The sequence below is a fragment of the Zeugodacus cucurbitae genome, chromosome 2 (assembly GCF_028554725.1).
Source record: "Zeugodacus cucurbitae isolate PBARC_wt_2022May chromosome 2, idZeuCucr1.2, whole genome shotgun sequence".
Classification (NCBI taxonomy): domain Eukaryota; kingdom Metazoa; phylum Arthropoda; class Insecta; order Diptera; family Tephritidae; genus Zeugodacus; species Zeugodacus cucurbitae.
The window spans coordinates 60292152-60306533 of NC_071667.1; the positions used below are offsets into that span (position 1 = coordinate 60292152).

The 14382-nt window shown below is 34.0% G+C and overlaps 1 protein-coding gene across 2 annotated transcripts in view; it reads right to left on the reverse strand.

The window, feature by feature from the left end:
- Nucleotides 1-13355, reverse strand: part of LOC105217139 (cytotoxic granule associated RNA binding protein TIA1) — a 299387-nt gene extending 286032 nt beyond the window's left edge. For both annotated transcript variants that reach the window (XM_054230805.1, XM_011191997.3), the window contains exons 1-2: nt 13087-13355; nt 7953-10059 (exon numbers count right to left, since the gene is read on the reverse strand). In XM_054230805.1, coding sequence (XP_054086780.1) covers nt 7953-8271 — 319 coding nt within the window. In that variant the 5' untranslated portion in view covers nt 8272-10059; nt 13087-13355. The remainder of the gene's footprint in view (nt 1-7952; nt 10060-13086) is intronic.
- Between the last annotated feature and the right edge of the window lie 1027 nt (nt 13356-14382).

A 14382-nucleotide genomic window follows, 5' to 3' on the forward strand; every position in this document is an offset into this window, starting at 1 on the left:
ATATAAACCTATATCTAACTCGTTTAGTTTTAGGACTTACAACCAACCGTTATGTGGACAAAACTATAATACTCTCGTAGCAACTTTGTTGCTAGAGTATAAAAATACACATACTGGTATTAAAATCTATTCAATCCATTATATAGCCCTAATTGATTCAGACTGCTCGATATTGTTATCACTAAATCCATATGAAGCCTTTTTGTTGGATCTCCATTTCGAAAATTCAGTTTTTAAAACTTCAAAATTAACCAAAGACATATGAGTTCATTTGTCTCCACCACAGCTTGGAAGACTACTTTTTAGCTGGCCAATATATAAATCCCGAACTTGACCCAAATTGGATAATAAATATGACTTTTAGTAATAACAAGATTGTGGCGTCATCTAGCGGGATATTTTTTTACATGAAGAGAGTTTAATTAAATAATAAATATAAGTTATTCTGAAAACTTTTAAACTACGCAGAAACAAATTTCAGATTTCATTTACGCGATTTGGGTACAAACCAAAATCGTTTCAATGAGTTAGGAGTCAATAAATATATAGATAATACTCTGAGCGCCCTCTGTCAATACAATCTTGTTTTCCATAATTCAATTGTTTCCAGCTGTAACCGCAACTAGTTCAACACTAGTACATTTGCATACAGTATGCGCTGCGTTTCCACATATTTGCCAGAGCCTATGCAATGTTTGACTTCAACGAGAGATCGTTGCACACAGCAGTTAAACTGCAAGCCACTCGTCTATGAAACGCTTTCTCTTTCACCCACCCACTATGCCACAACGCAGCGCCTGTGTGTGCGAGTATGTGTTTGTTGTCTGTCGGCAATGGATTGCCAGCGAACTTTTAACGATGGCAACGCATCCTTGAAATACTTGTTTGTATTTGTATTGAAAATTGCACTCAAGGCAAGCATGAAGCACACAGTAACGATAGAAACACCCGCAGAGAGACAACAACAACAACAAAACAGCTGCAACAGAAACTGAAAACAGAAACTGAAAAAAAGAAAATGCAGTGAGCAAATCAACGACGAACAGTAAAACAATTTCAGAGCAACTGATTTGATGATGAAACACAGGCACAGTTGCGCGACATTTAGACGCACGCTTGCTGTTGGTTTGGCTGGCTGACACGCCGGCAATTCGAAATTTCAACGCCTGCTAACTTTGCCGCAGACAAGCGCATAGACAGCGTGTTTGCCTACCGCCCCCCAACACCCGCCGCACACCGCAACAACCACATGCCAGCCTTTTTTGTTGTTTTTTTGTTGCTTTTTTCTGGTGTTGCCTGTGTATCTGTGTCTAGATTTCAATTCTGCAACCATTTAGCTCTGTGTGCAACACGGCTCTAAATCTATTTAAAACGCAATGAAATTGACGTTGCATTGATCGTATTGCAGCAGGCTGGCAATGCTGGCGCTGTATTTTATCTGTATTGTAGTCGCAAATTGCCAACAGTTAGTCGTGGCTTTTTTTAGTGCCTACAGCTATTCAATGGTTGTTTGTGTTGCACGAGAGAATAAAATCCGTTGTAATGGCTTTGGCAAGTCTAACACTTAACAGCTTAAATAACAAATTAAATTTCCAAAGTTTAGATATGTAGCAGCGCGTGTGTTACGCAATAGCATTGTAGGCTATACGAGATTTTCCGCTTGGTCATTGTTTTGCGTATTATTTGCGGCCAGTTGAGTATGCCCATCCACGTATCTGCGTATCTGCGCTTTTGCGGTTTACCAGTTGAAGTGGCGCTTGGTTTTGTCTATCGCATGCAAATTCGCGGTTATTCCGTTAGTGTTGTGCACACTAATTTGCCGCTATTCATCAGCGTTTGGTGACACTGCGGTCGCGCAACTTCTTGGAGCGCAAATTAAAGGCATTCATGCAATGCGGTGCGCCAGCAAACGAAACCACTGATGACCTTCGAGTGAATTCTGCAATCGTGCGGAGTTTGCGTGTTGCAGTTGTTATTTTACTTTTTAAAACAGTTATTTAAAGAGCATATAAATAGTATTCTAGATGGTTGTTAGGTGTTAATGTGAGAAAGAAATATGGGGTCTAACTGTTAAGCGAAGAAGCGACGAATGGAATCTCAGTGTACTCTGCCCAATCCTCAAAAAGGGAGACCACACAGTCTGTGCAAATTACCGTGGGAGGCTTACTAAATATCGCCTATAAGGTTCTATCGAGCGTACTGTGTGAAAGACTAAAGCCCACCGTCAACAAACTGATTGGACCTTATCAGTGTGGTTTTAGACCTGGAAAATCCACAACTGACTGGATATTCACCATGCGCCAAATTTTGAAAAAGACCCGTGAAATGAGGATCGACAAACACCATATCTTTGTCGATTTTAAAGCTGCTTTTGACAGCACGAAAAAGAGTTGCCTTAGAGACGCGATGTCTGAATTTGGTATTCCCTCAAAACTAAAACAGCTGTGTAAGCTGACGCTGAGCAACACCAAAAGCCCCGTCAGGATTGGGAAGGACCTCTACGAGCCGTTCGATACCAAACGAGGATTCAGACAGGGTGACTCACTATCGTGCGACTTCTTCAATCTATTGCTGGAAAAAATTATACGAGCTGCAGAGCTAAATAGAGAAGGTACAATCTTCTATAAGAGTGTACAGCTGCTGGCGTACGCCGAAGATAACGATATCATCGGAAGCAACAACCGCGCCGTTTATTATGCTTTTTCCAGACTTAGATGGTGAACGCAATTGAAAAGTAAAGTCGTCTCTCGACGAACAAAAACCAAACTGTACAAGTAACTCATCATTCACGTCCTGCTTTATGGTGCAGAAGCGTGGACGATGTCAAGATCCGGTTTTGTGGAAGATTTACGGTCCCTTAAACATTAGCAACGGCGAATACCGCAGACTATGGAATGATGAGCTGTATGTGTTATTCGACGACATAGACATAGTCCAGCGAATAAAGAGACAGCGGCTACGGTGGCTAGGTCATCTTGTTCGAATGGACGGAAGTGCTCCAGCTCTGAAAGTGTTCGATGCAGTACCCGCTGGTGGAAGCCGAGGAAGAGGGAGACCTCCACTCCGATGGAATGACCAGGTGGAGAACTTGATGTTACCAATTGGCGCCAAACTGCCAAAAGGAAAGATGCGTGGCGCGCTATTGTGGACTCGGCTATAACCGCTTAAGCGGTGACTACGTCAGTCAAGAAGAAGAAGAATTATAGGTTAGGTTAGGTTAGGTTAAGAGGCAGATCTGTATAATGCCAAAAACATTCCTAATAGATCAAAGAAGACACTCACGATTTGACAAAGCGTTTGGAATCTCGATTCTAGCCAATTCGTTGGGTTTGCGGAAGGTGTTTTAATCCAAGTCTGGCGAATGTTGAAAAATATAAAAAAAAATGTAGTGTCTAGAAATTTTTACCTCGCCTTCCCTTTTACGCTCCTATAGACTCCAAGTCGTAAAGAACCAGGGACCACGGACTGCCACCCCATTCTCCCTCCGACGTCTCTTGCTATTGCTTCCATTTTACATCAAAAAATTGGTTAGCGAGTTGGGTATTTACAATTAGAGTCGTAAAAACTCTTGGAGATCGTTATTTGAGAACCTGATATTTTAATGCCGACAGAGCCATCTGTGATTTCGATAGTCAGATTGAACAGGTGGGATTTATTTATAGAATAAATAATCTCTGAATATATTTGATATTTTCTATTGCCGTATTAAAAAGGACTGAGTGTTAGAGTTAAAATCTGAGATGAATATATATAATATTTAAAATGAATGAATGCAAGCAAGCCTCTGTAAACAATTTTTTGAAAAATACCTAGAATAGACTATTTGAATTCTCCATTGGTATGAATACTTTCCTAAAATATATATTTTAAAAATATTAGAGATATAGTATTTTGTTGAACTAATAAGATTAAGAAGAAAAATATTTCTTGCTTTAGTCAAAATCGCGCATATGTGTTTAGTATATGCAAGAACATTTCTTCTCTTTCAAATTCCATTTCCACATATGTATGTATATATTTTCGCTTCACTTGTTTAGAAGTTTTGGAGTTTTACAGTTCTAGAATTTAGATATCAACATTTGTTCATTTCGCCCACACATCTCCAAGCATTAATCCATTGTGCACTATATACCAGTTTGTACTTGGCAAAAACATTAGCAATAGCCGTTAGCTGTCAGTTCACATTCATCTATGTCTTTCTGTCTTGACAAGTGGTTGGCCAGCTTTTTGCAGCAACTTCTATTCCAATTATCATCGCTGAGGCCCCCTACTACCAAGCGCTGAGAGCAGCTACTTCACCAACTTCAGCTATATAAAAATAAACATACATACACTCGACGCTTAGTCAATGCTAAAGCTTCTTCGCTTCATAACTGTGCGCTTTTCATCTTCAAAGTCTGACAAACTAAGAGTTCCTCACTCATCCACATCCATCTGAAGTGTGGAATTTTTCACTCCGGCTAATAATTAAATTCTGTATACAAGTTGCAAAATTCGCCACTTTCTCTGCAACAAAATCAGTTGTTGTTGTTGTTGTGATTTAAACTAACTATTTTATATACAGTATTTGACGTAGTTCATCGACTCAACTCCGTCAGCTTGGCGGTTTTCCTTTAAAATGTTTGTTGTTGTTTGTTGGCTTTTGCTCCACTTCTTGCGCTGTTCATTTTTTTTGCAGCTTCTTGCGTCTGTTTCTCTTATTTGCATTCTGTGGTAAGCCACATCTTTGTGGTTGTTGTTATTGTTACTTTTAATGTTTATTTATAATATTTTTGTTGTTGCTTGTTTGCTGCCTATGTAGGCTGCAGCTTAAATTGTTATTACTTTTAATACTTTCATTGAGCTGAGCTAACGAACGAGGCTTCTGTTCTGCACCCACCATCCTTAATTAGGCTGCTCACCATTTATGTTTCACAACAAACTATGAAGATTGTTTTGTTATTGAGGCTTTGTTTAGCATAAAGTGTTTAACGATAATTTCATTTGCATTTTACTTCAGAATTTGCGGTATTCAAGAATTTCGAATATTTAAAATGAATTATATTTAGTTTGACAGTGATTTTATGAAAGCAAATACAAGTTGAAGCGGTGAGTTTTAAGTTTTTGTATATGTAAGCGACAGATTTCGAAAGTATTTTACTGTCTAAGAAGTGATTTGAGTATTTCTGTATGTTTTCGATATGATATGAGGCCTTTGTCAACAATAACAGTAACGTCAGTTAAAATTACCCCAGTAACAAACAGTTCATTCTCCAATTTCCAAAACATTATCAATACAGCTTTCTATAATTCTACACTAACTACTACATGCCCCACCATTAGTTTACAACCGAAAAAGGAGCCATGGAAAATATTTGCAATTTGAAAATACAAGAACGATAGAAAATTTGTTTAATTTCTGAAAAAAAAAATATGTGTCATTTTTTTGAGCAATAACGACATATTTAACTTATGACAGCGAAATTATTTTCTATTTTTTTCATAAATAACGGCACAATTCAAAAGGGGTCACGTTTATGCCTAAGAAAAAGCATTAGTGCACTCTTTTTTGTCCACTTATGCTCAGCATTTTATTAAACATATAACTAGTCACTAGTTTATTCAACAAAGTTATGACGTTTTTCGATATTTGCTAAATAAGAGACAATTGAAAAATTTAAATCGCTCTCTTGAAAAATCGACTTTTTTGAGTTGAGAGCGATATGTAATATCCTCCCTTACTTTTTATACACTTATCGTTAACATGCTTCACCGAGTTTTCTTCTTCATCTAATTGTTATTTGTAACATCAAAACAAGCGATTTAGATATAGAGTTGTTGAGTAAACCTTAAGGTGTGACACTTTCAAAAATCGAATTTTATACTTTTAAAAATATCCTATGAAAGCGATAAGGTCGTATCTTGCATTATTTTTGAAGGACAGTGTTCTAAACGACAGTTTTCAAAATTGCTCACATTATAATTCAACGAATTTGAACGAAATTGACCGATCGACTTCTAATTAATATTGATTATTCTTGAAAATATATATATAATGTCTTTGATCTTTTTGATTGGTTGAAAATTGTCAATTCGGCATTAAAAAAAAACGGCCAATTTTATATTAAAAAACGACATTTTGTTAGTTTTTGATATTTTTCAAAAATCTTAGGTCATTGTATAGGAAATACATTCAATTTTAAAAACTTTTTGAATCATGTCAACAGTTGGGAACTTTTCATTTTGGCACCTCCGTAGACAGCACAAAACTCCGTCATCAATATTTTTGTAAAAAAAATTTTAAAATATGGATGAAAATATACCTTATTATGGCCCGAAAGTTTCGAAATATTCGATTTAGTTCTTTCTTAAAAAAAAATCACGTAAATCGACAAAATTTTCCATGGGTTACATTGGTTTAAGTTATTTTGATGAAATTTCGTACACATGTTTTTTTGTACTAAGTATGTAGCATTTCGGCTATAATCGCTTAAAGCGGTTCCTACGCCAAATATATATATATATATATATATATATATATAGCATTTCTGTGATATCGTGATGCTACAATTCAAAAGTTACTGAAATCGGATTACAACCACCTTTCCATATAACACAATATTAAATTTAAACTGTATAAATGTAGCACCAGTGAAGTTATCATAATAAAAGTTTGCAGAAATAGTGACTTAAGGTGCTGTACCTTAAGTGGACCACAGTGCGCTCAAAATGGGTAAAATCAGTTCAATAATTTCCCTAACCCCCATATACTTATTATGGAGTTTTTCAAACTTTCAATTGACTCTCTATGATTTAATCGTGAAAACGTATTGAAAGATTATATGTAAGTCCACGATAACCTTTGTCTTTTAGCCTAAGAAAGTGATTTTCACAAAAAAAATATATGTATGTAAAAACAATTTAATAAAAAATAAAATAAAAAATATAAAAAAATCTAAGACATTGTTCGAAACAAAGCATTATTTCAGAAGAAAAAAAATTGAAAAGTACTTAACTGCCAACAGCTAAACATTTTAGGGACAGCTAAAATCCATCTAACCTGCCTAGATAAAGAGGACTTTTGCGTTCGAACCAGTATTCAATATTCTCCAAAGTTTTCGAGAATTAAAATATTTTGTATGATATTTATCAAATTGCCATAAATAAATGAAAAATTCTCCCCTGACTAAAGTCGGTCACACAACACAAAAGTATGGCGCAATTTTAACGCATAATAAAAAATTACATAATTAAAAAAAGAGACTACTCGCAATGCAATCGATGCTTAAATTGCATTTATCATTGCTTATCTCGAGTATGTGACATATTAATGCCAGAAAGCAAAATAATTTGTAAAATTTATTGCAGGAAACACAAAGTTGGCACCAGCAAATGCCTGCGCGATATATTTATATAACAGACTTTAATGCAATGCGTTGAATAAATAATACTGTAATGAATCATTTGATTGGCTGGCAAGCCGAAAAAACAAAAACAAATTAACAAAACACAAATAAAACAATGCAAAAGCGACCAGATAAATTATTTTAAGAGTACTATTTGCCACAATAAAGTGGCTAAGTTGAGAATGTAAGGATTTTAATTTATTTATTTTTGGAATTTTGTTTTTTATTTTTTGGATATAAAATCATATTGGGTTCTGAAAAAGTGTTTCTTTCAATAAATCGAAAAAAATGTTTTTTCGAAATTTTCAAAATTTTTTTTCTCAAAATTTCACCCTCCTAAAAATAACTGTAAATGTTAGAATTTCGCCTCAAAGCAAAACAGCCAACAGTAGTGACACCAATGTTATTTCGCTGATGGCAAGCTGAAAAGACACAACTGGCAGCTCACTTGAGCCCCCCACCGCCGCAGACAGAGCCTGCTGGCTTTAACTGCTACATATAATTTTCAAAAACCACTCAAATGCAAAAACCAGCTAACACTTAAGACAATACCCCCCTCACACTCACCTGGCTTGTTGCTGTTATTATTGCCGACTGAGATTTGTTGCTGTTGCTGCTGCGTCTGCTGGGATTGCTGTTGTTGCTGATTCGGTGGCGGCTGTTGCTGCTGCTGTTGTTGCGATTGCGGATGTTGACCGTTATGCTGTAGATGCGACTGCTGGCCACCGCCGCCGCCATTGCCAGCGCCATTTGCCGCCGCAACAGCTGCCGGATGTATGGCGAGCAGCTTCGTTTCCGGTGGCTTATGTGGTCCCATTGTAATCGGCGGCGGCGCGCCCATTGCTATGGTGGGCGCTGGCATCATCAGTGTTGACATGGCCAACATAATTTGCGAATGAATTTTGCCGGTTTGCTACTTCAAAGTTTTACAACAACAACAACGACAAGTGCTGGGTTAATGGTAGTCGTCGGTGGCGGCGTTTACTTGGCGGCAACTGGGCGCCCGTTGGCTTGACACTATTAAAAACAAAAAGTGGATGGAGTTGATGCTGTACGGTGTGGTGTGGTGCGGTGTTGAAGGCCACTGACTGGCTGGCTGAGTGGCTGTGTGGCCGTTTGCTTTTGGCGCGCCTGGACGTTTGCTTGCCGTGGCAATTCAAATATTTTGCCGCTACTTTTGCGCTCTCAACACTGCTGCATGGACATTAAAGTGCACCAAATGTACTCTAAGTATGTGTGGGTGTGCGTGTGTGTGTGTGGTTGCACTTGTACTTTTCCACTTATTGATTTATCTTTAGTGAGAGTGTCAACAAACGGCGTCGACGGCTTGGTCTACCAGCTTGCAAGGTAAATCTGTTGCTAAAATTCTACTTCTGCTTCTCCTTCTTCGCACACACACAGACACTATTCTCTTCTCTATTCTGCTAACCGTTTACCACTTTCAACCGGCTTAGTTGTGGGCGTCTACGGCTGCTGTCCTCTACTTTTGGCTGTCTCTGAACTTCGCTTAAGGTCGTCGTACGTTAATTTATAGCACTTTGTGTGTAAAAGCTGCTGTCGTCTGCTGCTGCCGCCGCTGCTTCCAACTGTCGCACCAACACCTCGCTGTCTTACTCTTATTGCTATTGTTTTTTTTCTTGCAGCTGCTGCTGCCTCGATTTTCGTTTGCAAAGCGTCTGCGTCTGTTAGATTTATAATGACAATTTTACCAATATTTTTCTGCTTCACTCTGCCTCTCTGTGTGTGTGTGTGTTTTTTCTCGTGCCGTTTTACATTCGCATACAATAGAATTTTCACTTTTCTTTCGGTTTTCAATTGCTGACTAGCGTTGGCTGTGCGGCATGTATCTTGACTTGCAACGCTTCGTCGTTGCTAGTTGCACTCGTTAGCTCGACTTTTATGGCACACATATGTACTATTTACTTCAAGTGTGTAGACCACTATGTATTTTATGTGTGTTTATATAAATATGTATGTGTGTGTGCGTGTGTTTGTATTTTCTAGGTTGCTTGTTGCCTTAGCTAGCACTTCAATCTGGCTTCCTACGCTTTACGCTTATTCGCTTAGTTTTCTCACTCACTTTCTCGTACTCGCACAAAAACACTGCTGCATATATACTATAGACACTCACTACAGTTTTATTTCGCTATATATGTATATGTATATAACGAGGGCAACAACATTGCTGCGTTTTATATGGTCATTCAACCGGAAGGAAGCTGCAATTCAGCAATGTTACGTATACGCAACCGCCACCAACGTATGCAACAAATATTTCGCTTTTAATTTTTGTTTAAATTATAGAAAAGTTTGTTGTTATATGTCTTAAGAAATTGTAATTTTTCTACACTTTTGAAATATTAATATTTATTTTTTTCTTAAAACAACCGTCGCGCCGCGTACACTTTCGAGTAACTAATATTTTTTTTAGCTCAGCTACAAATCGTAACACCACGTCATCACCATCAGCTGTCACTAATCACTGTCAGCACTCGGCGCGTGTTAATGTGTAATGTCGGGGTGTACGCGTTGTTTCTGGCGCTTTTTCACACCGCAAGTGCTGTGCGCTATGTCGGTCAGCCACTGCTGTTGTTATGGCGGCTTTTATGAAACTTGCTCGCTTTTAATTTTTAATTTGTCTGTTGCGCTCGCTTTCAATGCCGCGTATATTCAGCTGTATGAAAAAATATATAATTTGTGTAAAAAAATTGACGCAAACACTTTGAAATCTGGTCTGGAAAGTTTGTGGTTAATTTAATTGCTGCTTTTGATTAGCGTGTAAATATTGAAAAGTTTGGTTTTCACATAACTTTGTTGATTTCATTTATGCACTAAAACGTTTGTAAATGTGAAAATAATAATTAAAAGACGAAAGTTAGAAAATTCGGTAAATTTGTAAAAAAAAAATAAAAAGTATAAAATAACCACTAAATTTATTCGTAATATGGCAAAAAATCGTATAATTTTTATTCACAAAAAATATTGAAAAATTGTTAAAAATCATTTAAAATAAATTATTTATTAATTTATAATAAAATATATTTAAATTATCAGTACATACCTATTAAATTTATTCGAAAACAAAGCAGATAATTTTATAATTTTTATTCACAAGAAATATAAACAAAAATCTTAAAAATTATTTCAAATAATTTATTTATTTATTTTAAAGAGTGTTGTGCAGCTGAGCATTGGCTGTTTATTATTAAATTTAGCAAAAATTATTTTATACATTAAATACATTAAGATTTTATTCTTTACTGAGGTAATAAAGAAAGTGTGGTGGCTATAAGAAACATAAATTTGTGAAAAATTAGAAAAAATATCTCACTGTGCAGTATAATTTGGAGGCGAAAACTTCTATAAAACCCTATGAAACCCTTTTCAACAAAAAGAAATAAATTATTTTACACATTTCTAAATCCTGTAAAATATTAAAAAAAAAATTATTAAAGCTATAGTCTTCAAAGTTTTATCATTTGTTGTGTTAATAAAACTTAATTGAATTGAAATTCATATTTTCACCGTTAAAAATTATAAATAAATAAAATAAATAAAATTTATATATTTTTAAAATTTTTTACTTATGAATCAAATGCTTGAAAAAATGTTGCATCTCGCATTGGAAAAAGTTAAACGGAAGGATAGAGAAATTTTTTTAAATTAAATGCTTATTGTGAAATATCATTTAATCGACCTAAATAAGCTGTTTACATGAAATTTCACAAAGGAAAAATTCGCATTTTATTTTCAATAAAAAAAATATTATTTGTTCAATATGTATTTATTCTTCAAGTTTGAAGTTATTTTTGAAGCTTTGTTTTTGGATTTGAAAATATTAAAAATTAATTAAAAAAATGTATTTATTATATTATTAATTTATTTATAATGTTTCATCTCGCATAGGAAAATATTATACGGAATAATTGAGTATCTTTCTTTAATTAAATTATTATTGTTTATATATTATTTAATCGCCTTAAGTTATTTAATGATATTTTATTAAGAAAAATTCACATTTTCTTTTCAATTAAAAAATAATATTATATGTTCAATATTGATTTATTTTGCAAGTTTGAAATTATTTTTGAAACTTGTTTTATGGATTCAAAATTATTAAAAATTAAAAAAAAAAAATATTTATTTATTATAATTTTTAAAAAAAAAAAAAAATTCAGTTATATTTTGATTTTCTGAATTATAATTTGTTATATAATCAAAGTTGTATCTCTGTTGTGAACCTTTAAGTAATATTTGATAAAAGCTAGTAAGCACACCACTTAAGAATATCTCGAAAGTATCTTCAAATTCAAATTTTAAATTTTCTAAAAAAACAAAAATGCTTTTAATTAAAGTTAGCAATTCATATATGTTAATTTATAAATTTTCAGTAATATTTAAATTAGCGGCAATGTTTAATTTTTATGGAATTAATAATTTAAATTTTTTATGTACTAAAATATTATTAACATATTGTGTCATATTAATTAAAATTCACTGTTTTAATTATTAACTTACTGTAAAATTTTTAATAATTATTTTTTTTAAATTATTTTTTATTTAAACACCAGCATGAGCTTCATATTGTAAATATGCCAACTTTAATCTAATTTTACCAATACGAAGTATTTAAAATATTTTTCAAGTACTAAATATTTAATAAAAATTTGTTAAAATATTTTTAAAAAGGTAAATATTTAATAAAAAATTTTTTGTTAAAAAATATTTTTTTTTTTAAATAATGCTTTTAAAATAATTAATTTTCATAATTACTTTTCGAAAAAAAAAATATAAAGTCAACAAGTAATACACAATAACAGAACGTTTAAAAATTAAATTAATTCGATAATATTAACATTATATTAGATATAAAATATTAAAATTATATTATATATAAAATACTAATAATCTATATATTTTTAATAATATTGAAAAAAGTTAGATATTAAAAAATATTTTTTATAATATTTCATATTGTAATATTTTTATGACCATATTTTTAATTTTTTAATTAGAAAGCACAATATATATGTGTTTTAAAATAATATTTTTATACAAAAACTAAGTATTTCAATAAAATTTTTATGCTAATTTCATTTCTTATTTTTTCAAAAAAAAATTATTATTATTGCAATTTAAACAGCACAAACAGATATTCTTGTATTTAAATAATTAAAAAAAAAACATATGTTTTGTATTGTTTTAGTATTCTTTAGTTGTCATTTTTATTAAACATATTATATTTAGTTTTTTAATTTTGTATTACATTATTTAAAATATTATATTAATTTAAATATTTCTTAAAAAAATTGGTAAATTACTCAGTATAAATTATAAATTTTTAAATTACTAAATTAATAATAAAATAAATTAAACCAATCTTGCCGGTGAAACAAAATAAACATGAACCCCTCAACATATTTATCGAAAAAGTAGTAATTTATTCGTTTAGATAAATAACTGAATCAACGCTAAAATAATTGATTTCTCTTCGAGTTTTATTTACGCCATTTTACACAGCCTAAAACCAACGCAAAAAAAAGAAGAAAAACTATGCATTTTATTTGTCTCTATGCTGCTGCTGTTTCATTGTTTAAATGAATTGATTTCCGCCATTGAAATGCAACCGAGCGTAATCACATTAATTCAGCGAAACGGCATTGCAAGCATAAACCATGTATTATAAATCATAATAACTAACAAACTTCAGTCAAGTGTTACTTTTACGCGCTGTCATCATGGCATTCATTATTACGCCTCCTTTTTTTTGTTTATTTCTATTGCTATTTCAATTTTTTCGTTTTCTGTTTGTTAGCTGTTGGTTTTCAATTACAATGCATTATTTATATTTCCTTTGATATCTCGTTGTGATAAAACTACGAACGAACACGAACAAACCGCAAAATTACCCCAACTAAAAACGCAAAGCGTACGTACTAAACCGTTAGGCGACGCTTTTCTTACTGAAACGCAACGTATTGGCCAAAATTGCAAAATCGTCATAGCCAAGTCCAAACACACACGGTCCCCCAACACACACAGCGGGCCAACAGTCAGCGGCAGCAGCCAGTCAAGCTGCGAGTTGTATACTACGTTCATCGTCAGCTGTGACGGCGACAGCGACGTCGACGATGCCAAACAACAGCTTCGGCTTATTACGAATGGTATTTTGGAATACACTAACCAGTTGAGAACTGCTAGATGTTGGTGTAGAAAAGGACTCTGGCAGCGCGAAGTGCGAACGTTGAAAGACTTGAGCATATGTATGGTTAGGTTTCGCTAAATCGAAGTGAATTTTAACGGTTTTCGAAATTAAAAAATGAAATTTAGAAGCGTTTTGAAAGCATTTGGAAGTAAAAATGCTTTTTGAAATCTATTTTATTGTACAGTTGAAGCTCAAAACATTATTATTTCCTGAAAATCATTTTTATTGTTATTAAAATCCTTTCTTCTCGTTCTTTATGCGGTCATAACCGCGAATGTTTCGAAATTCGAAGTTGTTCGAAAATAATATAAAATGCGTTCTCCATTTAGTCGAACAACGGCTTTCGTGCACTCCCATCTAAAGCGCTTTCCTACAGTCGTTCGCTGGCTCCCTCAAACACACACACACCCATCCGCCAGCGCGCTCACTCACTCTCGCCCCTCACCATACAGCTTACTCTCATAAAATATTTACGAATTCTCGCTCTCATTCTCACCTGCATTGCACTCAGCTTACGCTCTCTCTTTTGCTCAAATTCGAGCATAGCTTCAACACTTCGTGCATACCGTTACTCGAACGGCCAATTCTCTATTTCGCAATTTGAACGCCATGAAAGTGAAACAGGCGTTGCATGTCAATACACAGCACAGCGTTGTGTTGAAGGCAACTTTCAACATCGTGTTTCGTGGCTTCGTTGCCTGCCGCCAACCTCAACGGTTGGCTGTTTTAGCTGTCATTGTGCTCGTTTCATTTCACGCTGTTGTTCGTGACTTCGTTTTAAGTGCATGTCAG